The 27,777-nt window shown below is 40.9% G+C and overlaps 2 protein-coding genes across 5 annotated transcripts in view; both read left to right on the forward strand.

The window, feature by feature from the left end:
• LOC124262957 (dipeptidyl peptidase 2-like) overlaps positions 1–13,672 on the forward strand; it is a 133,697-nt gene extending 120,025 nt beyond the window's left edge. The window contains exons 6-11 of one of the 3 annotated variants that reach the window (XM_046697569.1): positions 272–438; positions 2,593–2,775; positions 5,324–5,480; positions 6,546–6,610; positions 9,292–9,362; positions 13,431–13,672. In XM_046697569.1, the coding sequence (XP_046553525.1) occupies positions 272–438; positions 2,593–2,775; positions 5,324–5,480; positions 6,546–6,610; positions 9,292–9,362; positions 13,431–13,515 (728 nt within the window). In that variant the 3' untranslated portion in view covers positions 13,516–13,672. Of the gene's footprint in view, positions 1–271; positions 439–2,592; positions 2,776–5,323; positions 5,481–6,545; positions 6,611–9,291; positions 9,363–11,491; positions 11,571–11,683; positions 11,763–13,430 lie in introns of those variants that run through there. The other 2 variants (XM_046697571.1, XM_046697570.1) reach the window with 2 other exon arrangements.
• Positions 13,673–19,800: 6,128 nt separating this feature from the next.
• On the forward strand, positions 19,801–26,930 carry LOC124262961 (B-cell lymphoma/leukemia 10-like). Of its 2 annotated transcripts, XR_006894737.1 has the most exons (4): positions 19,801–20,338; positions 25,196–25,475; positions 25,924–26,657; positions 26,730–26,930. XR_006894737.1 is itself a non-coding variant. In XM_046697578.1 (3 exons), the coding sequence occupies exons 1-3, from the start codon at positions 20,237–20,239 to the stop codon at positions 26,055–26,057; spliced, it is 516 nt and encodes a 171-aa protein (XP_046553534.1). In that variant the 5' UTR covers positions 19,801–20,236; the 3' UTR covers positions 26,058–26,930. The 2 variants fall into 2 exon arrangements, 1 of the variants encoding a protein (XP_046553534.1); XM_046697578.1 differs by having other exon boundaries at positions 25,924–26,930.
• The last annotated feature ends 847 nt before the right edge of the window (positions 26,931–27,777 follow it).

The raw sequence follows: 27,777 nt of genomic DNA on the forward strand, positions 1-27,777 counted from the left end.
ATTGTAGGAAATGTCATTTTAGAAATGGCCCCAATCAACCAATGCTGATCATGCATGAATGATTGGGTGGTGGTCAGATTAGGTTAAGGTTTTGATAAGGTGGTGATGACATGTGTAAGTGTTCATAATATCAATCACTGTATTGTCCGGTCCAGACTTCATTGTTTACAGGCCACTGATACACATCTGGAATTCCAATGAAAGTGACACAAGGAAACTAAAAAACTGGAAAATGATTTAAATCCTTCATAATAACAATTTGTTCCTGCAGGCTTGAGTGATATCTCTAGAATGTTCAACCTGTGCAAGCCCCTAGCGGACAATATGGCGTTCAAACATCTCCTGGGGTGGGTGAGGAACGCCTTCACCTTCATGGCAATGCTGGACTACCCTTACAAGGCATCATTCGAGGCTCAGCTTCCAGCAAACCCCGTCAAGGTAAGAGCCTCAAAGATTTCATTTCTGGGATTAGCGGATGTTTATTTCAAAAGAGAAATATTCTTTTGAGAATAATGCCCAAAATATTTGATTTCCAGGTGTGGAGAAGGGGATCAATTATATTTTTGAAAGAAAATAATTTTCAAGTAAATTTCTAAGAAAGTCAAGTTTTACCCTAAAAAATAAATAGAGGATATTTCATGTGTCTTGTGTAAATATAATGTATCTGTAATTGAGTGACATGAAAAATGTGATATTTTCACAAGTTAGGTAATATAACTTTTATCAAACTTAGAAATATCAGTCTTTCACAATTGAGTATATAATAAATTGCTAAATGGCGTGCTAGGTATTCTTTAAAAGAATGTGTTGTTGCTTAAAATATATTTCGACTCATATTTCTGAGATTCTAATTGCATGTTTTGACACACTGAAATGGGCTTGAGGCTCCCTCCAACTGTCAGTCACATTTGTTAATGAAGTAGGACGTAAAACCCTTCAATAAATCTTCCTGAAACTGTATCAACATCCGGCATGTGAAAACAGCCAAGCAATTTCATTTTTTCGCACAATACTTTTTTATTCAGGACATCCAGACTTTGGAGCAAGCACCTTTTTTTCTGAAACTTGAGACCAAATTATTGGTTCCTGTCTCTGGGAACAAATTGGTCTCATATAGTTGGTCTCTTACAGCTTTACATTGAATGCTGGCACCCATTGCTCAGCTTTGTCTCCAGCTGCCTCTCAGTGGAATTATGTGTATTTACGTGCTGAAATCATCTTGTGATGGGGTAGCCTAGTGGTTAAAGGATTAGCTCACCACGCCGTAGACCCGAGTTCGAATCCCCACATGGGTACATTGTGTGAAACCCATTTCTGGTGTCCCCCGCCATGATATTGCTGGAATATTGACAAAAGTGGTGTGAAACAATTCTCTCTCTCTCTCTCTGTCTCTCTCTCTGTTCTCTGTCTCTGTCTTGTCTCTCTGTCTGTCTCTCTGTCTCTTGCTGTCTCTCTCTCTCTCTGTGTCTCTCTCTCTCTCTCTCTCTGTCTCTCTCTGTCTCTCTGTCTCTCTCTCTCTGTGTCTCTCTGTCTCTGTCTCTCTCTCTGTCTCTCTCTCTGTTTCTGTCTGTCTCTGTCTCTCTCTCTCTCTGTCTCTCATTGTCTCTCTGTCTCTGTCTCTCTCTCTCTCTCTCTCTCTCTCTCTCTCTCTCTCTGTTTCAGTCTGTCTCTCTCTGTCCCCCTCTGTCTCTCTCTCTGTGTCTGTTTCTGTCTGTCTCTCTCTGTGTCTCTCTCTGTCTGTCTCTCTCTCTGTCTCTCTGTCTCTCTCTCTCTGTCTCTGTGTCTCTCTGTCTGTCTCTCTCTCATCAATATACAAAGGTACTTCTAGCATGTTATCTTTGATGATACATAGGGGCAGGCAGTTTACAATACACAGTAATCCTATGACAGCAGAAGTAGATGGTATGCTATTGACCACAGACTACATAAAGATACTGAATGGTAAGAAGCGTGTAATTGGAAACACAAATAAATAAGTCATAAAGAACCCCTAGAGATGTGCGTGATGTTGTTTTTACATCCTTTTTAGCACTGTTCTGGTCATGTAATGACGGGCACCAGAATGCTGACATACTGAAGCCTTTGCACCAGTATTTGGCATCACAATAATTTGTTCGTTGTTGGGGTTCGCCAATTTACAACAAACGCATTTCGACTTTCGGTGTGAAAAACGGAAATGTCCGAAAGATTTCCGAATGTTACGAAAAGTTTTCCGAATGCATGTCAAAATACCAGTTTTCGATCAGCGTATCGCAATACGTATCTTTTTCATGTCTGAACTGGTAGATATCGGTAAACCGGTTATATTGCGCAGCCCTAGGCTTAACACATTGTGCCTATGTCAGGAATTAAACTCTGGTCTTCACCATGACATGTGAACACTTTAACCACTTGGCTACCCCACTGCCCCAATGAAGGCTTAAAATGGCAAGGGTGGAAACTAGACTCTGTTTAAGCTAACTAGCTTGCCTCTTGAAGACAGGTCATGTCTGGCAAAAATAATTAACCAGAATTACCCTGACAATTATATTTCCTGCATAAACTCCATAAATCTATGAGTACAATTACACAAGTGTCTCTGTCTACATCCAGGCTGGCTGTTTAACCATCAGCTCTGCCAGCGACGTGGTGACAGGCTTAGCTGCAGCAGCAGGCATCTTCTACAACGGCACAGCAGGCACGCTGAAGTGTTACGACATCGACGCTGAGTTCATTGAGTGTGCTGACCCCACGGGCTGTGGCACTGGCAACGACGCCAAGGCTTGGGATTACCAGGTAATTAGAGGCTTGTTGAGTATTCTTTCCAACCCTGCTTACCTTGGTGTTCTTTAAGATTACTCTTGGAATAGATGTGCTACTCTGTTAAAGATTTTGTGTCATCTTAGCCACTACGAATATATTTCTATGATTCTTTTTTGTATTTTTGGAGTACGAGACTAAATTTTGCATACACATTCCTAATAACATGACAGCGTTATTGTTTAGGGGCCTGCATTCACCATACCCATGCTAGTGGGTTTCACTAAAGTTGTAAATGCCTGACACCTGTGTCACTTTCACCCAGCAGAAAATGGGTACCCGGCAGGATATGACACGTGACTATTAACCTTCTATTGCCTCACAGGCAGCTTTGGTTACCCGTGTAATAATAATCTGCTTTTAGCAGGATATGAAGCCTGGAAAGGTGCGTTATAAATATTCAGCAGTGTTATTATTATCCCCCACCAGGAAGTGGGAAGGGAATATAGGTTTGCGCTCCGTCCGTCCATCCATCCATCCGTCCGAGATGATGGGAACAGATTTTCTCAAAAACTGTTCTAGATAGGGAAACCAAATTTGGTATGTGTTTTTAAGACATGGATACCTTGACTGAGTTTGAAAACGAAAATCATGTTACAATTTGGTACAGAGTTATGGCCCTTGTCATGCCTTTCTTGCCTTAGTGCACGGTATCCCCAATGGGGATAGAATTTCTCAAAAACCGTTATAGATATCGAAACCTAATTTGGTATGTGTTTTCAGGTCATAAATGCCTTGATGGAGTTCGAAAACGGAAACCGTGATACAATTTGTTACAGAGTTCTGGCCCTTGTCATGCATTTCTTGATACGATATCCCCAATGGGGATAGATTTTCTCAGAAACCAAATGTATGTGTCTTCAGGACATGAATGCGTAGTGGAGTGAGTGAGTTGAGTTTTACGCCGTACTCAGCAATATTCCATCTATATGGCGGCGGTCTGTAAATAATCAAGTCTGGACCAGACAATCCAGTGATCAACAGCATGAGCATCGATCTGCGCAATTGGTAATCGATGACATGTGTCAACCATGTCAGCGAGCCTGACCACCCGATCCCCTTAGTCGCCTCTTACGACAAGCGGGGCGGTGGGGTAGTCGAGTGGTTAAAGCGTTGGCTCGTCACGCCGAAGACCCGGGTTCGAATCCCCACATGGGTACAATGTGTGAAGCCCATTTCTGGTGTGATGTTGCTGGAATATTGCTAAAAGCGGCGTAAAACCAAACTCAGTCAGTCTTACGACAAGCATAGTCGCCTTTTGTGGCAAGCATGGGTTGCTGAAGACCTATTCTACCCCGAATCTTCATGGGTCGTCATAGTGGAGTTAAAACACAGGAACCAAATAGGAACAGAACACTGTGGCAGGGGATATTGATGACCATGTCTTCTTGTTATTGTTAGATTTCCTACCACATTAAGCTGACACACCATGATATAACTGCTGTTGAAAGAGGCATCAAACCCAACTCACTCAACCATTAGGTGTACATGTAATATTGGATTTGCTAATTCTTGTCATTAGATGATGGTCCATTTGTCATTTTTTCTAATACCCCAAAAAATAAACTGAAAGAGAATCTTAATCAACTAAGAAAACCATAGGCCAGACCAATGGTATTTCTTGTTTTACGGATTTATGTCCTCAGAAAACCTAAAGGCAGGAAGGGAAAAATTAAAAAATAAAAATCACCAGTCAAAGTAATATTCCTTTTACATACTAAAAGCATTTTGTTTTGGCAATTTATGAAGTGTATATGGGGCAAAACAATTTTGGGGGTAATTTTACATTTTTGGCCAATAAAAACATGAGGATTTAATTGTTTGAGCAGGGAAATGAACTTTTTTTTTTCTTATTCTTGAAAAAATACAACCAGCGGATGCGTAAAACAAGAAATAAAATTGGTCTGGCCTAAGCTTCAAAATAGGAAACTTGCATGTGAATGATGACTACAGGTTGTAATTGAAGTATGTATATCCAGTCACTGGTCATACAAGACCGGTGAAGATCCGGGTTAGAATTGATCTTCACTAATAACCCATGCTTGTTGTAAGAGGCGACTAATGGGATCGGGTGATCAGGTTCGTTGATTTGGTTCTTACATGTCATTGTATCCCTATTGCGTAGATCGATGCTCATGTTGTTGATCACTGGATTGTCGGTCCAGACACGATTATTTACAGCCCGCTGCCATATAGCTGGATTATTGAGAGTGCGGTGTAAAACTAAACTCACTCATACATTAAAGGAGGAGGAGGTGATGAGGGTTGTGGAGAGAGAGATTTATCATAGGACTGAAAATTATTTTGCTGAGCCCTATTCTATATTTATTATGCCTCAAAATAAATGTAACTTTATGCCATGTGCCTCTACCAACAATAACAGACCAGGGTCTCGATCCATAAAGCGTTCGTAATTTTAGAAGCTGTTGAAACTATATCATTTATCATTAGCCTACGAATGACGTATTGTTACAAACGCTTTGTTAATCGAACCCCAGTGCCTTACCAATATTTCCTCATGTAGGCGTGTACGGAGATCAAGCTCCCTGCCGGCAGCAACAACGTAACGGACATGTTTCCAGTGCTGCCCTTCACCACCGACATGAGGAACCAGTACTGCCTGAAAACCTGGGGCGTCATGCCACGAGATGAGTGGTCCTCTGTACAGTTCTTCGGTCAAAGTATGTCTCAAGTAATATTCATTTATGTCATAGTACTGATTAAGTACTCAGGGAGCAGGTGTCTGCAAGGGTATGAAGAGTTACTTCCCTTAGAGATGCTCTGATCTCATGATCAGGGTTTGGATCCCAGATTGCCCAGTCTATGATTCTTGGTTAGGAGTCAACACATGGTATACGTCTTGTACCTGTGTCACTTAAAGTTTTCAAGAAACATTTTGTTGTAACTAAAAGGCTAATAAAGGAAATGTTTACGTCAATCCACTCATTCAACCTATTGTAACAGGTGAACCCTGTGTGAATATGACCTCCAAATTTAAATTCTTAATTTTAAAGCTGACTACAAATATTTTCCAGATAATCAGTCATTCTGGAAACGGGGCGGTGGGGTAGCCTAGTGGTTAAGTCGTTCACTCGTCACGCCAAAGACTCGGGTTCGATTCCCCACATGGGTACAATGTGTGAAGCCCATTTCTGGTGTCCCCCGCCGTGATATTGCTGGAACATTGCTAAAAGCGGCGTAAAACCAAACTCACTCACTCATTCTGGAAACTTTTGGCAATATTTTCTAAATGGGCTTCACCCATAGTTCCTATGTCGGGAATCAAACCCACTACTTTGGCATTACAAGCTACCAGGTCCCCCACTGTCCCACCCATTTGTTCTAGATGCTGTGGCACTCAGAAACAACAAGTGGTTTAAAACATGTACTGAATAAAAGTCACATTTCATTCATACAGAACTGCCCATTAGATTTGTTCATAAGATAACAAATCTGACATTTTGCTTGAATGCTTTGCTTGATAGTATCAAGCATTAAAGCCATGGTATTGACAGACTGATGAGAAAGTTAACCTGACACAACATCTTATTGACTTTCTTGTCAGATCTTGTCAAAGAATGGATCGTTTATCGGTAAAAGATCTGATTTTTATTCAGTTTTTGCTGTGAAAAATCTTCTCAACGAACAAATGTCTCTGCATGGAGGATTCTATCATCATCAATAATGCCATATTGAAAATATTATTCATGGATCATTACGACCTCAGTTTACTTGGATTCTTGCAGATATTAAGAGCGCCAGCAACCTTGTCTTCTCCAACGGAAACCTTGACCCATGGAACGGAGCTGGGGTAGATACATTTCACGTGTCCAAAAACCGATTTCCTAAAGTGACAGAAGAATTTGTCATGCGTATTATATCTGCAAGACTGGCAAAATTACGATTGTGGTAATCCTTGTTACAGTCATGTTTCAAGTTTTAAAATAGGTCACCATGGTAACCAGTTCTCAATAATAGGAGAAAATATGAAAATGCATAATAATGATGGACATAGGAAATGCTGGACATGCTGAACACCTTTCATTTTATTTTTAATCTCTTTTAAATATTTCTTAGATGTCAATGACAGCCATCTCCGACTATCTAGTGTGACATATCACCATCATATAAGGATATGTACCCTGAACTTAAATGCCATCAAAGCTTTGTGTTGAAGTGCCTTTACCAGTTCAGTCCCTCTTATCACTGATTCTCTTGCAAAAAGTATGCTCAAAATCAACAACCAATCAAAATGCCGCCTCTAAAGATTAAAATAACGCAATGTTTTCAAAATTGAGACCTTCTTTAATGTCCAAGGTGGCCCTCTAAACAATTTAAACAATGATGCAATGTTTTCAAAATTGAGACCTTGTTAATGTCCAAAGTGGCCCTTTAAAACATTAAACAATGACACAATGTTTTCAGAATTTATACCTTGTTGATGTCCAAAGGGGCCCTCTAAACAATTTAAACAATAAAACAATTTTTTTCAAATTTGAGACCTTCTTTAATGTCCAAAGTGGCCCTCTAAACTATTTAAACAATGATGCAATGTTTTCAAACTTGAGACCTTCTTTAATGTCCAAAGTGGGCCTCTAAACAATTTAAACAATGATGCAATGTTTTCAAACTTGAGACCTTCTTTAATGTCCAAAGGGGCCCTCTAAACTATTTAAACAATGATGCAATGTTTTCATGTTTTCAATGATGCAATTGAGACCTTCTTTAATGTCCAAAGTGGCCCTCTAAACAATTTAAACAATGATGCAATGTTTTCTCTAAAAATTTTTAAACAATGATGCAATGTTTTCAAAATTGAGACCTTCTTTAATGTCCAAAGGGCCCTCTAAACATTTGAACAATGACCTTGTTTTCAAAATTGAGACCTTGTCCAAAGGGGAACTCTAAACATTAAACAATGATGCAATGTTTTCAAATTTAGACCTTCTTTGATGTCCAAAGTGGCCCTCTAAACAAACAATGATGCAATGTTTTCAAAATTGAGACCTTCTTTAATGTCCAAAGTGGCCCTCTAAACATTTTGAGAAATTGAGACCTTCTTTAATGTCCAAAGGGGCCCTCTAAACATTAAACAATGATGCAATGTTTTCAAAATTGAGACCTTCTTTAATGTCCAAAGGGGCCCTCTAAACAATTGAGACCTTGTTGTTGTCCAAAGTGGCCCTCTAAACATTAAACAATGATGCAATGTTTTCAAAATTGAGACCTTCTTTAATGTCCAAAGTGGCCCTCTAAACAATTTAAACAATGATGCAATGTTTTCAAAATTGAGACCTTCTTTAATGTCCAAAGTGGCCCTCTAAACAATTTAAACAATGATGCAATGTTTTCAAAATTGAGACCTTCTTTAATGTCCAAAGTGGCCCTCTAAACAATTGAGACCTTGTTGTTGTCCAAAGGGGAACTCTAAACATTAAACAATGATGCAATGTTTTCAAACTTGAGACCTTCTTTAATGTCCAAAGTGGCCCTCTAAACATTAAACAATGATGCAATGTTTTCAAAATTGAGACCTTCTTTAATGTCCAAAGTGGCCCTCTAAACATTAAAACAATGATGCAATGTTTTCAAAATTGAGACCTTCTTTAATGTCCAAAGGGGCCCTCTAAACATTTAAACGAATGAGACCTTGAGACCTTCTTTTGTCCAAAGTTCTAAACATTAAACAATGATGTAATGTTTTCAAAATTGAGACCTTCTTTAATGGGGCCCTCTAAACAATTTAAACAATGATGCAATGTTTTCAAAATTGAGACCTTCTTAAATGTCCAAAGTGGCCCTCTAAACAATTTAAACAATGATGCAATGTTTTCAAAATTTGAGACCTTCTTTTAATGTCCAAAGGTGCCTAAACATTAAACAATAAACAAAACTTGAGACCTTGTTGTTGTCCAAAGTGGGAACCTCTAAACATTAAACAATGATGCAATGTTTTCAAAATTGAGACCTTCTTTTGAATGTTGATGTCCAAGGGGCCCTCTAAACATTAAACAATGATGCAATGTTTTCAAACTTGAGACCTTCTTTAATGTCCAAAGTGGCCCTCTAAACATTAAACAATGATGCAATGTTTTCAAAATTGAGACCTTCTTTAATGTCCAAAGTGGCCCTCTAAACAATTTAAACAATGATACAATGTTTTCAAAATTGAGACCTTGTTGATGTCCAAAGGTGTCCTCAGTGCATTCAAACGAATCACAAGCTGTTACAAATGTTTTATCGGCAGGAAAATATGTTTTCCTTAGTGCTAGGATACAAGTGGAAGTCATTAAGATACAATATATTTGCAATGCAAAAACTGAAAAAAAGTGATATGGCTGATTGTTTGAATTACGAAAGAAAAGTTTTTATTTAATGGGGCTGTGTTATTCAATCTGATCACAATACAAAGCTAAGGTGGTGAACAGGATATTTGTCATGACAGAGAGAGACATATTACTCTGGATAATCGAGACAACACTCTGTTGCTAGGTAACAAAGGATGTATCGGACACAGTGAGAGCCGTATGGGTGCAGGGTGGAGCCCACCATCTTGACCTCAGGTCAGTGTGAAGAAATTACCTTCATGTTCCATATCCTGTCTATTCTAAATAACGCCTCCGTGGTGTAGTGGTTAGAGCGTCCGCCCGGAGAGCGGAAGGTCGCGGGTTCGATCCCCAATCGCGTCATACCAAAAGACGTTAAAATATGGTACTTGTTGGTCCCTGTCTGGCGCTCGGCATTAATGGGTACAACAAGGACTGGTCGGCTCGGAGTCAGTATAATGTGTCTGAGTGGGGTATTCATGCTTCACTGCGGCATGGTATCTCAGTGGGCTAGCACTATAAAACCAGCTTCAATCTGGGCTAGTACAAGCAGCCACACATACACATACACATGCATGTACGTCATCATATGAGCGAAATATTCTCAAGCACGACGTTAAACCCAGTTTCGACTCACCTCACGTTCGCTACATATTTATCTTCAGACAAGAAGGATCATACTGAAGAAGCAAATTTATAATATAAGCTATATTGTTTTCTTCAGAACCTGTTGATAATTAGTAGTTAATACATCACCCTTAATAGGTCCATAATCAGTGATAATTAACGGAAGGATAAAATCCTTTTCCATTTGAAAAAATTGTCAAGTTAGGCAGTTTGTTTTATTGCAACCCATCTTTGTGATCTTAGTATGTACATCCTAATCAGACATGACCCGTTGAGTTGGGTTAGAATTGGTCTTCAGTAACCCATGCTTGTCATAAGAGGCGACTAACGGCATCGGGTGGTCAGGCTCGCTGACTTGGTTGACACATGTCATCGTGTCCCAATTACGTAGATTGACCCGATTATTTACTGCCATATATACTTGGAATATGCTGAGTGCAGCGCTAAACAACAAATCAACCAAGCTAATTGGGCAAGACAACTTGGGCAAACTATGAAGAGACTGGTTCACCTTACCAGTCAAGTGAGTAATATCATGGCCTGTTTATCAGCAGACACAAGATCCTATCTGACTTGATTGTGAATGCAAGATGAGTGTGTCTGTATGTCAACTGTAGCCTAACACTCTTTTGTGTCTGCAGACACAAGAAAACATCTGAGCCGATTGGAAAATTCAAGATCGGTGTGTCTGTATGTCCAATGTAGTGAAACTCTGTTGTATTTTCTGCAGACACAAGAACCTAGTGTTCCTCCTGACCCTATCAGTGGATGCAGGATCAGTGTCTTTTGTCCTGTGTAGCCTTATACTGTTGTGTGTCTGCAGACAACATCTGATCTGACTGGTGAATGCACGATCAGTGTCTTTATTACCCACGTGGTCAACATATGGGTAGTTGCATACTAATCTTGTACGTCGCTCAAGTGTCGTATCGCATTGACCTGTCGTAACAACTTGACCTGAGATTCTAACAATTTGATTGGATAACCGATGACCTCTCAATTACGTCACGTTCTGACGGAACTGCTTGTTCATTCATAACAAACACGTGAATTCATTCATTCTACAACTTAAATGCATTGTGGGAATGTAAACATTGTGAACGTTGCCGTGTCGCTGTTCAATTGTGAAGCGAACTGAGACATTGTATTCGTCGAAAAACATAAACGCAATGTTTCGACCAGTGATGTTAGCCGAGTGAAGCAACTGCAAACCAAGAAAAGGGGTGCTACGGAGTAGTTTACTGTAGGAGGCTGTACGAGGTGGTGACAACTGACATGCATCGTGGCATCGGTTACCACAAAGGAGCAGACGAGAATGACATAGTAACGTCAATACAGTGTGACGTCATGCAAAAGTGAACTACAGAACAAAATTCTTCCACAACCTCTTTATGAAACCGGTTTTGGTTTGAAACCATAACAATAACAAAAATATGATGTTTTGTCAATTTAATGCATGTAAGGCGTGGGTAATAAATAATATCCCGTGACCACACTTTCGGTCTCATTGACATATGATTATATGAAACTTCGTGACCTTCCTATGGTTTCTCTGATACCATAGGAAGGACACTCGTTTCGTATAATTCGTATGTAATGAGACCTCGTGTAGTATTTTCTATGTATGTCCAATGTATTCAAACATTGTTTGTCTGTAAGTCCTTAATACAGTGATTGGTATATGCAAGATCAGTATGTCTGTTCATCCTGTGTAGCTTAATACTATTATGTGTCTGCAGGCACTGGAACCAAGCAGACCCTATTGGTGTATACAAGATCAGTATGTCTGTTCATCCTGTGTAACTTAATACTATTGTGTGTCTGCAGGCACTGGAACCAAGCAGACCCTATTGGTGTATACAAGATCAGTATGTCTGTTCATCCTGTGTAGCTTAATACAAGATCATTGTCTGTTCATGTGTCTGCTGCAGGCACTGGAACCAAGCAGACCCTATTGGTGTATACAAGATCAGTATGTCTGTTCATCCTGTGTAGCTTAATACTATTGTGTGTCTGCAGGCACTGGAACCAAGCAGACCCTATTGGTGTATACAAGATCAGTATGTCTGTTCATCCAAGCAGACCCTATTGCTGTAGCTTAATACTATTAATACTATTGTGTCTGCAGGCACTGGAACCAAGCAGACCCTATTGGTGTGTACAAGATCAGTATGTCTGTTCATCCTGTGTAGCTATAATACTATTGTGTGTCTGCAGGCACTGGAACCAAAGCAGACCCTATTGGTGTATACAAGATCAGTATGTCTGTTCATCCTGTGTAGCTTAATCTACTATTGTGCATGTCTGCAGGCACTGGAACCAAGCAGACCCTATTGGTGTATCAATTAATGCAAGATCAGTATGTCTGTTCATCCTGTGTAGCTTAATACTATTGTGTGTCTGCAGGCACTGGAACCAAGCAGACCCTATTGGTGTGTGTACAAGATCAGTATGTCTGTTCATCCTGTGTAGCTTAATACTATTGTGTGTCTGCATGGAACCAAGCAGACCCTATTGGTGTGTACAAGATCAGTATGTCTGTTCATCCTGTGTAGCTTAATACTATTGCATGTGTGTCTGCAGGCACTGGAACCAAGCAGACCCTATTGTACTTATTGTGTGTCTGCGGGCACTGGAACCAAGCAGACCCTATTGTGTATACAAGATCAGTATGTCTGTTCATCCTGTGTAGCTTAATCTCAGGCACTATTGTGTCTGCAGGCACTGGAACCAAGCAGACAAGATCCTATCCCTGTCTGCTGTTCATCCCGGGTAGCTTACTGGAACCACAAGCAGACCCTATTGGTTCACCCGTGTAGCTACTACAAGATCAGTATGTCTGTATGTCTGTCATCCTGTGTAGCTTAATACTATTGTGTGTCTGCAGGCACTGGAATCAAGCAGACCCTATTGGTGTATACAAGATCAGTATGTCTGTTCATCCTGTGTAGCTTAATACTATTGTGTGTCTGCAGGCACTGGAACCAAGCAGACCCTATTGTGTGTATACAAGACCCTATTGGTGTATGGACAAGATCAGTATGTCTGTTCATCCTGTGTAGCTTAATACTATTGTGTGTCTGCAGGCACTGGAACCAAGCAGACCCTATTGGTGTGTACAAGATCAGTATGTCTGTTCATTGTGTAGTTATTATTGTGTGTCTGCAGGCACTGGAACCAAGCAGACCCTATTGGTGTGTACAAGATCAGTATGTCTGTTCATCCTGTGTAGCTTAATACCATTGTGTGTCTGCAGGCACTGGAACCAAGCAGACCCTATTGGTGTGTACAAGATCAGTATGTCTGTTCATCCTGTGTAGCTTAATACTATTGTGTGTCTGCAGGCACTGGAACCAAGCAGACCCTATTGGTGTATACAAGATCAGTATGTCTGTTCATCCTGTGTAGCTTAATACTATTGTGTGTCTGCAGGCACTGGAACCAAGCAGACCCTATTGGTCTGTTCATCCTCATGTATTGGTGTACAAAGATCAGTATGTCTGTTCATCCTGTGGCTTAATACTATTGGTGTGTACAAGATCAGTATGTCTGTTCATCCTGTGTAGCTTAATACCACTGTGTGTCTGCAGGCACTGGAACCAAGCAGACCCTATTGGTGTGTACAAGATCAGTATGTCTGTTCATCCTGTGTAGCTTAATTCCATTATGTGTCTGCAGGCACTGGAACCAAGCAGACCCTATTGGTGTGAAGGCCAGGGAGTTTGAGAAGTCCAACATCAGACAGTGGATCAATGCTCCCTAGACTCACCAACAACTACAGCGCTGACATGAACATCCATCAAAACCATGCGCAGCTGTACATCAAGAAGACTTATTTTTTTTACCATTCTTTGTCTATTTTAAACAATGAAGGACATAATCACTTGGATGTGAACGTCTATGTTTTTTAATTGACACAAGCAGCTTCTTACAGTAATATTGTGTATGTTATGAAACATAACAAGGAAAACGTATCAAAGACATGTGTGTCCATATCTTCTTCAGCTTTGGAAATATTATATACTACCCATCAAAAGTTTAGACTCACTTAAAGCACTCTCTATATATTATGCATATATGTGTGGTTACATCAAAGATGAATTTCACCACTAATTTTGGGGAACCAACTACAAAAATTATGCAGATGAAATGCACGAGGATCATGCATTAAATTGCTAAAAAGCATGTGCAAATATCGTACATGTGAAAAGCTGTGTTGTGGTGTAAAATTTTGTTAAAAAACTCACTAATTTTCACTCAGTTTCATCAATTTTTTAACCCATGACAATAATCTTTTCAGCGTTTCGAATTTGTTTTACAATAAATCAGTTCATGTGTAAACAGTACCTTTAAACAGTATGGAAAATTTTTGCCAAATCTAGTTTAGAAGAGTTGACTTAAGTAAGTGGCTACATTTACACTAGTGAGTCTAAACTTTTGATGGGGAGTATAGAAAATCTGTTTCCTGGATTTATACATGAAAGGAATATCAACTTTTTTTTTAACCCTTGCATATTATCATGAAACATTCCAGTCAAGAACTCAAGAATTCATCTTCAAAAAAAGTTTCTAAAGGTATTCCGATTATTTGGACAAGATTTCTTTAGCTGCTTCTGATTTATGTCAAATGTATTTGAAGATGTCTGATTAGGAAATGATGTTGTCCTAAAATAACTTACAAAACTTCTTTGATCATTTGTTTTGGAAGATGTTCAATTTTACATGAAATAATGTATTTTGATACACATCACGTTGATACTGTAATATATCTCTCTGTGTTATTTGTTTTTGTAAGACATGTTCTGTGAGTTACTCCACTTAATGTATAGTTATCATTTCGAAACCATTAGATACAGTTTAACAACATTGTAGTTAAATGAGGACACTTTCTAAGACTTAAGACAATGAGCAGTTTGCAGCAATATTTCAATTGGGTAGGTTTACAGAGAGGAACATTCCTTGTTGATATTATCTGCTGGAAGTGACACATGTTTTTTTATTCACTGGCATTATGTAAATATAATAAAGTTATATATATATGTAATGACGTCATACTGTAACCGCTGCAATCTCCCTGAAGAGTAAAGAACGAAACATGTTGGAGAAAAAGGCATTCTGTTTTTATTTATCTATGCAATATTTATGACTGAACACCTGTACTACTTTGGACATTTTGTGTGTGTGTGTGTGTGTGTGTGTGTGTGTGTGCCCCCCCACACTCTCTCTCTCTCTCACATGAGGCTGTTAAGTAGTGTTCAGGTTGACGGACTGCCCCCTCACACAAGTCTGACAGGGTCCTTTTTGTTTCCCTGCCTGGTGTTTAATGTGTAATAATATGCCAGGCACTGAGCTGATAGCGTGATGCATTACTATAATCAGCATGTATAAGAGCAACAAACTTAGGGCTGTTAGGGTTGATGGACAGCCAGGTGTGATGCCCTGATACAGATAATCAGATTATGTCCCGGTTGTCTGACAAACACACCCAGCTGAAGTGACCACTATGAGTGTATCATTGACAGTGGATCTTGAAGATGTCAACGGGTCCAGAACACAACAGCAAGAGTAGTCACCCTCTCCCCCAAGTCATCTCACATCACCCCTGTGTTGAAGGACTTCCACTGGTTACCCATCCCACAACTCATCACTTTTAAACTCTGCATTCTCGCCTTCAGATGTCTCTCTAGAAGTGGACCTCGATAACTCACCGGACACCTTTCTCCATACAGGCCAACAAGATCCCTCCGCTCCGAGAAACATAATGTTCTGTGCATTCCTAAAGTCAGAACAGTTAAATTTGGTCAAAGAACTTTCTCTGATGCAGCAGCCTCAGAATGGAATCATCTCCCACAACATTTGAGATAAGGGAAATAAAAGAACTTTCAACCTTTCGAACAGCACTAAAGACCCACCTTTTCAAAAAAGACTTCTCGTCCTGACATTAGCGCTTTGAGCATGCGGGGCGGGGCGGTGGGGTAGCCTAGTGGTTAAAGCGTTCGCTCGTCACGCGGAAGGCCCCGGTTCGATTCCCCACATGGGTACAACTTGTGAAGTCCATTTCTGGTGTCCTCCGCCGTGATATTGCTGGAATATTGCTAAAGCAGCATAAAACTTAACTCACTCACTCCCTGTTTAAAAATGATGTCTAAACTAGGAACTTGGATTCTGGGCTGGAATTTGTGGAACGGCGCAAAACCATACACAGCCAGTCAGCTTTGAGCATGCATTGTGCTTTATAAATGAACTATTATTGTTATTACTACTCCTGGTCGTCCTGAACGCTGTTGTCCTTGATGTAATTAGTTTTCAGATGTTTTCTAGCTGATAGTAAATGGATGACAACCTGCATCTCTTGCAATAGCTCTCAATGACATGTCAGCATTACTAACTTGCCACGTTGGAGTGAGTGAGTATGGTTTTACACCACTTTTAGCAATACTCCAGCAATATCACGGCGGGGGACACCAGAAATGGGCTTCATACATTGTACCCATGTCGGGAATCGAACCCGGGTCTTCAGCGTGACGAGCCAACGCTTTAACCGTTAGGCCACCCCACCGCCCCATGCCTCGTTGGAGCAGTTGGCAACAGAAAGAAACCCCACATTTGCTCATCAACAACGAAATCAATAGATATTTCCATGTTATCAATCTGTAAGAACAGTTGACAGAAACTTTAAACATTTGCTTAATGGCGGTACATATATGTAAAAATCAATGTATTGTGTCATATGGTGTCACTTATCACACAAATATATTTATCAAAAATATTTTCGAATGTAAGAACTTGAAACGTAAGAACACGTTCAATAAAGAAGTAGATCAGAAAAAGAGAAGCCATTAAGATAGTTTAAAAGTCAATACGGATCTTAACGTCGCATGTGTTTGCTGTGTACAGTTGCGTCCTTTTGGTACACCAGGAACCTGTCATCGATGATGCGGTTTACGGTTCACCCAATTATGTTTCTAGATTTTTATAATGTTATTCAAAAACTATGGCGATTTTTTCCATTTGTGACATGTCATAACATGCCCGTGCCTTTTTTCTTTTATATTTTCATTTTTACGTCATCAGAAAATTATTATAAAAAGATTTCTTAAATAATATGTATGGTCGCCTATTTCCCGTTATCTGTGGCTTTCCGCTCGGTAACATGACATAACAACGGAAAATACCTCCGTTTTCGAAGCGTCGTATGAATAATATGCGAGGCGAATCGTTTGATGTCGGGTATCGTTCGAAAGCTCAGAACATCAACAACATCACTGAACCCTTGCCGAGAGTATTTTCACAGTTGTAAGAAGCGATTTTATTGGATAAAAATTGGTTTCTAATGACGCTTTTTCGCTACAGTCTGCTATAAGGGTCGTGATTGGTCAAAATCAGACACGTGACCTAAGGCAGCCAATCATATTACGGCAATGGATACTGGCCTCGTAAACGAAAACTTTTAGATTTAGACGAAAGTTTTGGGTAAAATAATGCTATTTTGAACATCTTAAGCAAGAAATCGCTACCTATACGTAAATTATGGATTTTATTCATTAGTTTATTCAATTTACATCGTTACTTTGCTCTTTGACAATGTTATTGTGGACCCGCTGCCGAAGCATGTGTCCGAGAATCGTTGTTTTCAATAACATTGCGAAAAATAGTTTATAATTTTATTTCGTGTTGAAACGGTACCGAGCATATATTTTCTGGATTGATAGTCTTTCCCAAAACAGCGCTGTCACTGGATTGTCTGGTCCAGACTCGATTTCCCGCCGCCATCACTTATTGCTGAGTGCGGCGTAAAACTAAACTCACTCACTATGATAAAGGGATCAAAGGGATGAGTCGCTAAGTCGCTAAACTAACAACGTGTCACTTTGGGTGGACCAGTCAGCAGCGCGGTCAACTTCAATCGTTCGGATTAACGCAGCTGTTTACAACTTAATTAGTCCAATCCGTTCCGACTGACCAGCGTTCGGAGGCGGAAACTGAATCATCGGACTAACGAGGTGTCAATTATATACAATATATAGGGAGATGATTTGGTGCCCGGTGAGTAGCGTTCGGAAGTCGGTGGATTCGGATTAACGAGGACCGGATTACCGCGGCCTGACTGTACCATGTCGGTGCTTGTGGTTTTCACGAGAGTTGTTAAAGTCTAGGTGAGTTTAGTTTTACGCCGCACTCAGCAATATTCCACCTATATGGCGGCGGTCTGTAAATAATCGAGTCTGGACCAGACAATCCAGTGATCAACAGCATGAGCATCGATCTGCGCAATTAGGAACCATTGACGTGTCGACCAAGTCAGCGAGCCTGACCACCCGATCCCGTTAGTCGCCTCTTACGAAAAGCATTGGTTACTGAAGATCAATATCCTAACCCGGATCTATAAGGGTAGTCTGAGGCTTTCCTCCACCAAGATATAACGAATCTTGGTCAAAAGACCCTCTCTTTATGTATTAATGGGAAAATAAAATGAAAGACAAGAAATGATTAATGCCATGAACAATTTTATTGCTTCATAATATAACCCTAAATGATATATAAATGAATATGTAATAGCAAATTATTTTTCTGAATAATAAACATGATAACAAATCAACAAGAAATGATTCATTTTGTATTGCACGATGATTAATAATTAAACAAATCAACACAACCTAATGTAGCCTATAGCGGAAAGAAAGTCCTCGGACAGCTTTTTGTTTTTGGCTGTAAAATGTTTTTCGCATTTCCTTTACATTGAGACGATAAAAGACTTAAACTACCTTTTATAATATATAAAAGCAATGAGAAATGTCTATTATGTTTTATGAAATACTTTTTCCTACTTAAAATACTGTATAAAATATATTAGAGCAGTGAGAAATGTTCATTCATGTTCACTCAATGAAATACAAGAATCGAGGGTTTTTTGACAGGGGAGCTATTGTCCAGAGAGAGGATTTTGATCGAGGGGCTTTTGTACCAAGGGGCTTTTGGTCGGTAACTGATATAACTGGAATACTGTTCAAAACGCCGTTAAAACCTCACTCACTCACTCAACAATTACTTAACCATCTCAACTCCACAGGCATCTGTCCATTTTCAAAAGAGTTTAAAAAATAAGATATTTTGTAAATACATTTCGCGTAATATATCGTCTAGAATGTGAGGGGCGGTGGGGTAGCCGAGTGGTTAAAGCGTTCGCTCGTGACGCCGAAGACCCCAGTTCGATTCCCCTAATGGGTACAATGTGTGAAGCCCATTTCTGGTGTCCCCCCGTAGCGATATTGCTGGAATATTGCTAAAAGGGCATAAATTAGAAACATTCACTAGTATGTGAGAACCGACAAAGGGAAACTATGAAACATATTAGTCGTAATTAAGAAGGAGTGTTTCCAGGTGTGTCTTTCCCATTCGTCACCACCCACCCCTATCCACAGGTATTCGGCTTGTTCCGGAATGACACGGGTGAATCATGGATGTGCGTCTCCCAAGTGTTCGAACTTTCCAAATCAATACTCCCATAGCCGTGTCATCTAGTTAAAAGATACTTGAATACCGTTTTGCAACTGCAACTGCAACTTTAATAATGGCAACAAAATCGATTCTGTGTCATTTGAGTTCATCTCGGGGTTAATTTCACTGATATTCATCTTTCGAATCACCTACGAAATAATTCCCACTTCCCATAGGCGGATCCAGATGAGGGTGCTGGAGTGCGCACCCCCACCCTCTTTAGTCCTGAAAGTTTATCAAATGACCATTGAAACTCTCATGAAAACGGGTGAAAATAGACTGTGCCCCCAACCCCCTCCCTTAAAACGACCCTGCTTCCGTTCACCTAATTTGCATACTTATGTCATTTGGCTTTGACATACATGTTTTTATATCATGAGCCTATGTTAAGTATACATGCTTTAGTTAAATTATAAGAATGGTTATCAAGCATCTGAGTAATATACAGGCGGACTAACTGCGGCGTTTACAATGGAAACACACTCATCCATTATCCACATGACAATTGTAACGCGACTGGTTTATAAGTACCCGGATCAGGTAAGGGTACAAGAGTTATGTCCCTTAGACTTAACACGGCAGCCGACATCTCTGACAACTTTACAGTGTGAAAACATGATAAGCAGAACATGTGTACTAACGCTTCAAAGAATTGATCTTAATTTACAGTAAAAATTATGACGTTATCTTATTGACCGTCAACATCCGAGTGCATAGGATTTCTGATCGGAAAGAGAGTCGTTCTTGACCGAATCTCGTACCAGGAAGTTGACATAGTGACACACCTAATCGCTTGGTCGTTGTGATTGGCTCTCTCTCCGGAGAATTGTTTTCCTCATAGGGCTAAATTACACGTTTCAGCGAATCCAGTTGTGTTAATCTCTCACCCGAATTCCTATCGCCAATACCTGACGCTGACCGGGAACCATCAGCTGAACTACGGGTACACGCGGCCTCGGCGGGGTGGCCCCAACCGTACAGTATTCATGACCAATAGAATGGTATACCCCAAGGATGAAATCATGTATGCAAGAAGTGACTGTGAAGCTATGGACGAGGCTGGCATTCTGAACGGGATCAAAATTGAGGTAAGGACGTACAGGGTCAAGATTTTATTACGTTACTCAAATATTTCATTTCCTCTCCGTCCTGGCCACAGCTTGTATGGCGTCCGACAGAACCGGTCTGCACGTGTATTGTATCCACAGATGGTTGTACTGACTGACTGACTGAGTTTGGTTTTACGCCGCTTTTAGCAATATTTCAGCAACATCACGGCGGGGGACACCAGAAATGAGCTTCACACATTGTACCCATGTGTGGATTCGAACCCGGGTCTTCGCCGTGACGAGCGAACGTTTTAACCATAAGGCTACCCCACCGCCCCAAATGTTGTAGCTATCATGAATATTATTGTTTTCAAAGGACTACACGTTGTTCTCGAATGTGACTGTGAACATTGACGTTGCATGGTTTCTAGGAGTGAGTGAGTGAGTGAGTTGAGTTTTACGCCGCACTCAACAAATATTCCAGCTATATGGCGGCGGTCTGGTTTCTAGGAACGCAGTATGGTATCTACAGTGTATTACAGAAATAGAACACTGACTGAGTTTGGTTTTACGCCGCTTTTAGCAATATTCCAGCAACATCACGGCGGGGGACACCAGAAATGGGCTTCACACATTGTGCCCATGTGGACAAATAGAACAATATATACCAGGGCCTAGATTTTCGAAGCTCTCTTAGAGCTAAGATAGTCGTAGGTGAATGTTAATGCATGGCACTTACGACTATCTTGGCGCTAAGAGAGCTTCGAAAATCTAGGCCCTGTATACGATATAGTTTACTATGGTCTGACCGCCGCCATATATAGCTGGAATATTGCTGAGCGCGGCGTAAAACTAAACTCACTCACTACTATGGCCTGAACGAGCATGACATTGTAACTCTGAAGCACACCTATAGAACTGATTTACAATACAGTCAAGTAGACTGCACGCAGTATGACAGTGAAGTTCACCTATAGAACATTATACCTATTTACAATACAGTCTAGTGGACAGCACGCAGTTTCATAGTGAAGTACACCTGTAGAACAATATAACCGATTTATACTAGTCTAGTAGAATGAACGCAGTATGATAATGAAGAACAGCTATAGAACATCATGACCGATTTACAATACAGTCTAGTAGACTGCACGTAGTATGATAGTGAAGTACACCTATAGAACACTATAACGGATTACAATACAGTCTAGTAGACTGCACGCAGTATGATAGTGAAGTACACCTATAGAACACAATAACGGATTACAATACAGTCTAGTAGACTGCACGTAGTATGATAGTGAAGTACACCTATAGAACACAATAACGGATTACAATACAGTCTAGTAGACTGCACGCAGTGTGATAGTGAAGTACACCTATAGAACACAATAACGGATTACAATACAGTCTAGTAGACTGCACGCAGTATGATAGTGAAGTACACCTATAGAACACTATAACGGATTACAATACAGTCTAGTAGACTGCACGTAGTATGATAGTGAAGTACACCTATAGAACACAATAACGGATTACAATACAGTCTAGTAGACTGCACGTAGTATGATAGTGAAGAACACCTATAGAACATTATAACCGATTTACAATACAGTCTAGTAGACTCTGTCTAAAGGTCTAGTACACGTATAGAACTCTCAAAACCAATCTACTAGATTGCTCGAAGTTTGATGGTCTAACAGTGTAGTGCAGCCATGTCCTCATCTAATGTCCGGGGGTCAGATGTGTTAGATACTGTGGTTAAAGTTCCGGCTAGAACATCCTCTTGGCCTAAATAAGCATACAGATATCATTGTTTTATCACTAACTGTTACTCAGAACTGCCGTCCATCAGCCAATGTCAACCAAACACGATACGACCTTGCACAAAATGCCCTGAATGGAATTTTGAAAAGGTGTCCAACTATTTCTGCGCATTTGTAGAAAAATAGACTGACTGAGTTTGGTTTTACGCTGCTTTTAGCAATATTCCAGCAACATCACGGCGGGGGACACCAGAAATGGGCTTCACACATTGTACCCATGTGGGGATTCGAACCCGGGTCTTCGGCGTGACGAGCCAACGCTTTGACCACTAGGCTACCCCACCGCCCCTTGTAGAATAAAGTAATAATCATTCTCGACCCGTGAAGATCCGGGTTAAAACTGATCTTCAGTAACCCATGTTTGTCGTAAGAGGCGACTAACGGGATCGGGTGGTCAGGCTCGCTGACTTGGTTGACACATGTCATCGTATCCCAATTGTGTAGATCGATGCTCATGCTGTTGATTACTGGATTGTCTGGTCCAGACTAGATTATTTACAGACCACCGCCATATAGCTGGAATATTGCTGAGTGCGGCGTTAAACAACAACCAAACCCAATCAATCTTCTCGCGCATTTCAAATTTTACACATTTTAGATAAGGCGTCAACACCCGTGTTTTGACCTTGAAAAATGTCGCGCTGTCTTTCAAAATAACACCGTACGACACTTGATTAATATGTCGTGTTGATGCGTCGTCATGCCTAGGTATGCATGTCTGAGATCGACGATGTCCCTTCTCGCTTTCCAAAACAATTTCACGTATAGCTGTTTCCATAATGCATACGCAAATGCGGGGTGTACGAAGACAAGGCCATCTCCATTGATACGTTCATTTATTACCTACGAGGGCGAACATATCGGGGTTCATATTTTTCATACGATGCCCTAGGGCAAAATATCACTTTTGTCATGGTCACGTGACGTCATGAACAATGCTATGACGTCACGTTTCTTCTGTGACGTTGCGTTCCACATATGGCGACGGCGGGTAGACAGCCTATGTTGGAAAGTAGATTTGGGTTGATTTTCCTCAATTTTACGACTTCGGTAATGGACAGAATATTATATTCGTGCACATATCATACTATGTTAACGACACTCGTGGCTAAATATCGGTATATCCCTCGCTCTCGCTCGGGAAATACCAATATTTAGGCACTCGTGTCGTAAACATAGTATGACACGGGCACTTATGTAATCAATCCAGCCACATTCAAGCATGTGACGTCACTAAGACACTTCCGGTTGACCGTGAAGCTCGATTCAAATATATTTGTCTTTTTCGAAGTCTGATATCCAAACGGGATGTAAATGTTTGTTCAACGATTTCTTTCCTGGGCACAGGCCTTGTATTGTAATTGGTCAACTGATTTTATGACGTAAGTTTTTGCTGTTCATCACCGTCTGTCTGCAGGACCAGGATGTAATATAGTTTAGAACATTGACTGGCACACAGTATTGTGGTATTTAACAGGAAATGAAATAAATGTGATATTGTTTCATTAAATTTGGAAATACAGGATGGGAGTTGACGGGTGTCAATTCTATTTATTGTTTTGGGGCGGTGGGGTAGCCTAGTGGTTAAAACGTGGGCTCGTAACGCCGAAGTACCGGGTTCGATTCCCCAAAAAGGTACAATGTGTTAAGCCCATTTATGGTGTCGCCCGCCGCGATATTACTGGGAGATTGCTAAAACGGGGCGTAAAACTAAACTCACTCACTCATAAAATTTGGTTGTCACTTCTGTTTCGTGTTTTGGGGCGGTGGGTAGCCTATAGTGGTTACAATGTGGGCTCGTAACGCCGAAGACCCGGGTTCGATTCCCCACATGGTACAATGTGTGAAGCCCATTTCTGGTGTCGCCAGCCGTGATGTTGCTGGAATATTGCTAAATGCAGCGTTAAACTATACTCAAACACTCACTCGAATTTCCCGAGTGAGTGAGTGAATGTTGTCAGTATTATGCAACAGGAACGCGGTGTCCTATTCAAAATCGAGTTTGAACTTGGCAAGCTGGAGGTTGATAGCATGAACGACACAAGGAGTCCGGATTCGATGACAATGTCAAGTTAAGTCAGTAGCCACCCATAGTTTAGTCATCTCTAAACAAGTAGAGGGTAAGAGCCGACTAACGGGATCGGGTGGTCAGGGTCGCTGAGTTAGTTGACACATATTTTACTGTAAACGGAATTATGCATAACTAGCTCTGTATGTATACGATTTGTTTTGTTTGTGAGTCGGCTTAAATGTATTCATGAACAGAATTGATATAGTTCACTTCAAAATGGCAACAAATCTAGGTCGTATTCTTACTTTCAAAATACCATTGTCCAGGGAATTGTATTTAAATGTAATTCACATTAAAAAGTTTAGAGTAGTACCCGCTCAGTTTAGATGTTTTTCACATCAGTTACGTATTTCATCTGGAAGGTATTATAATATAGACAAAAAATGATAGATTGTTTACAGTGCGATGAAGGTACATGTACATGTATATTGATGATGTATACCATCCTTTCCTCGCGTCTTCCAAATTCAAACAGCTCCACTTGAGGGAGGGAGTTTAGTTTTACGCCGCACCCAGCAATATTCCAGCTATATGGCGGTGGTCTGTAAATAATCTAGTCTGGACCTGACAATCCAGTGATCAACAGCATGAGCATCGACCTGCGCAATTGGGAACCGATGACATGTGTCAACCAAGCCAGCGAGCCTGACCACCCGATCCCGTTAGTCGCCTCTTACGACAAGCATGGATTACTGAAGGTTCATTCTAACCCGGACCTTCACGGATTAGCTCCACTTGAACAATTTACCTTAAACCTATTGTATCAAACCAAGGAAAGCTAAATTCAGACTCCTCGTGTTGTAAACTTATTAATAATCTAGCCAGCTTTATCTATCATGCAATGCATCTGTGATGTTAAAATGATCAATTTATACTGTACACGCCATGTTTTGCCATGTACAATGCAACCTATGTAGTTATGGGCCTATGGCCGACACTTGTGTAATAAAAGAATTGCATTGAATGTATAGGATCACTCCTGTCGTATCCTTCCTGCAGATCCTGAGAGAAAAGCGTGTGCAGTTGGTAGACTCCCTCAACCCAGAACGCCATTTTGATTTCCTGCGTTCACGATGCGTCCTGTCGGGGGAAGATTGTGAGGAAATTAACCACAATGTGACGCGACGGCAGAAGGCCAGCGCCATGCTGGATAAGCTGCTTGACCACGGGGGCAACGCGTACGACCGTCTGTGCGAGAGTCTTTTAAGGGAGAGAACTCAGATGTTCCTGCTCAAATCCCTTAACATGGAGTACGAGAACAAGATGAACAACTGTAAAGGTATGTGTACCCACGTATGACCGTATGTGTGATAGTTTCTTTAAGGACAGAACTCAGATGGTCCTGTTCAAATACCTAAAAATAGAGTCCGAGAACAAGATGAACAACTGCAAAGGTATGTGTACTCGCGTATAATCCGTTTGTGTGCGAGTCTCTTAGGGAGAACTCAGATGTTCCTGCTCAAATCCCTTAACATGGAGTACGGCAACAAGATTAAAAACTGTAAATGTTTGTGTCCTCGCGTCAGGCTTGCTGACTGGGTTGACACCTGTCATCGTATCTCAATTGCGTAGAGCGACGCTCATGCTGTTGACCACTGGATTGCCTGGTCCGATCCAGACTCGATTATAGTATATACCGACCGCCATATAGCTGGAATATTGCTGAGTGCGGGGTTAAACAAACAACCAACGTCCAGATTGAACTTCCATTGTTTTTATTGTTTCAGCACTGTTCCAAGCCAGTGTGAACAGATCCACCAGCCTGAAGCTGGCCGTGGACACGGATACCCTGCCACGCCCTCCCCCACCCATCCTCGCCAGCACGAAGCAGTGGAGTATATCAGATGATTCAACTGCATGAACTCCAGGCATTGGACTGGGACGACACCTTTACACAGACTGTTAAACGGTAGTCTGTCAAGACTATTTGCTGGCATCTGCGGTTCCTTTGCATTTGGTTATTGAGGATATTTATCTCAGAAAGCCAATGACTGCCTCGCGAAGTGATTTTGGCAACCCTGGACTCCATAAATAATCGAGTCTTGACAATCCAGTGATCAACAACATGAGCATCGATCTACGCAATTGGGATACGATGTGTCAACCAAGTAAGCGCGCCTGACCACCCGATCTCGTTAGTCGCCTCTTAGAACAAGCATGGGTTGCTGAAGACCGATTCTAGCCCGGATGTTCCCGGAGTAGTTGTATGGTTACAGGGGGAGTGATGTCAAACATGCATGAGAAACAAAAAGTTTTACTTTCACATCCAGCCGATTTTCTCATGTTGCACTTAGAAAGTCATGACTTATACTGTCTCAGACATATCGGTAGTCAAATCTGGCGCCAATAATGGCTCTTGACCAATGAGCGATCTTCATTTGATCGTGTGGCGTGAAGTCGGACAATTTGCGTTGATCTGAATTTGAAACGCTGGGGGCATCTTACCCATGTCGTGATCAAGGTGAGGTGGGGCGAAATTGGGTTAACGTCGTGTTTGAGAATATTTCGCTCATATGACGATGTCGTGATCAAGGATTATGGTCTTAGGATTTATCGTTTTAGCTGATGAATAATCATGGTGCATGGTTGGACTATCATTTTTCTAATCTACACCTGCTTAACAAATAAGAGTGTGTGATAAAATTTTGTGCTGCAATATTTGCGTATTAAGTATTTGCATCATACATGAAAAAAATATACTTAGTCTTAATTCCAAACGGAGTTTTAAATTTTTTGTTTGTTGTTGTTGTCGCTACTCTCCGCGTTAATATAGTTCGTTCTAAATAATAACGTTTAGTTTCTGAATGGATTGTTTTAATGATTCATGTAACTGTCAACATAAGGTGAGTGAGTGGGTATTGTTTTACGCAATTTTCAAGGAATATCACGGCGGGCACCAGAAACGGGCTTCACACATTGTGCCTATGTGGGGAATCGAACCCGGGTCTTCAGCGTGACGAGCGAACGTTTTAACCATTAGGCTACCCCATCGGCCCCCTCAATATAAAGACTGAAGTTTATTTGCTTCAAGCATCGTGGAATTTGCTAACGTGAAGCAGCGTTCGAAATTAACGTGGGTGCTTTGGCCTGAAGTCGACTGAAAACCACTCGGACCCACAGCTTTTGTTTTCTGCAGTTCCTTATGGTCGACAGCTTTTTCATCCTCAATAACTAAGAGTATTATTTCCATATTAAAATATAGGGCCTACACTTCTGATCAGGACCCACAACCTTTTATGATTCTGGGTCCATAGGGACTGCAGCTATTCAGGGTTTAGGGTAAACACTGACGTATAGGAGGATCCAAACGGGGAGGTGTTTTGTGCAGGGATATGCGCCCCCCTTTGGTCCTTCAAGTTTATTAAATGACCATTGAAACTCGGGTGAAAATAAAGTGCGCACACCCCCTTTCTAAAGGATGTGCACCCCTCCCTTTCTCAAAAAGCTGTATCCACCCAAGGGACGTGGAAAGCTGTCTTCATCCGCTGAAGAACGTCAAAAAGTACAACTTACATTCTTGTTTGATCAGAGAATTGGGCCTACTGTGAAATGCATACAGGGCAAGGATTTTACCTGCAGAT

The sequence above is a fragment of the Haliotis rubra genome, unplaced genomic scaffold, assembly GCF_003918875.1.
Source record: "Haliotis rubra isolate DU_JTF1 unplaced genomic scaffold, ASM391887v1 Scf861, whole genome shotgun sequence".
In the NCBI taxonomy this organism is placed as follows: domain Eukaryota; kingdom Metazoa; phylum Mollusca; class Gastropoda; order Lepetellida; family Haliotidae; genus Haliotis; species Haliotis rubra.

What these genes read in the sequence shown, in the direction of transcription:
- LOC124262961 (XM_046697578.1), top strand. Translation starts at nt 20,237, where the DNA reads ATGACCAATAGAATGGTATACCCCAAGGATGAAATCATGTATGCAAGA. An exon ending in TGAACGGGATCAAAATTGAG is followed by an intron (nt 20,339 to 25,195) that starts GTAAGGACGTAC and finishes TCCTTCCTGCAG; the next exon opens with ATCCTGAGAGAAAAGCGTGT. An exon ending in CAAGATGAACAACTGTAAAG is followed by an intron (nt 25,476 to 25,923) that starts GTATGTGTACCC and finishes TTATTGTTTCAG; the next exon opens with CACTGTTCCAAGCCAGTGTG.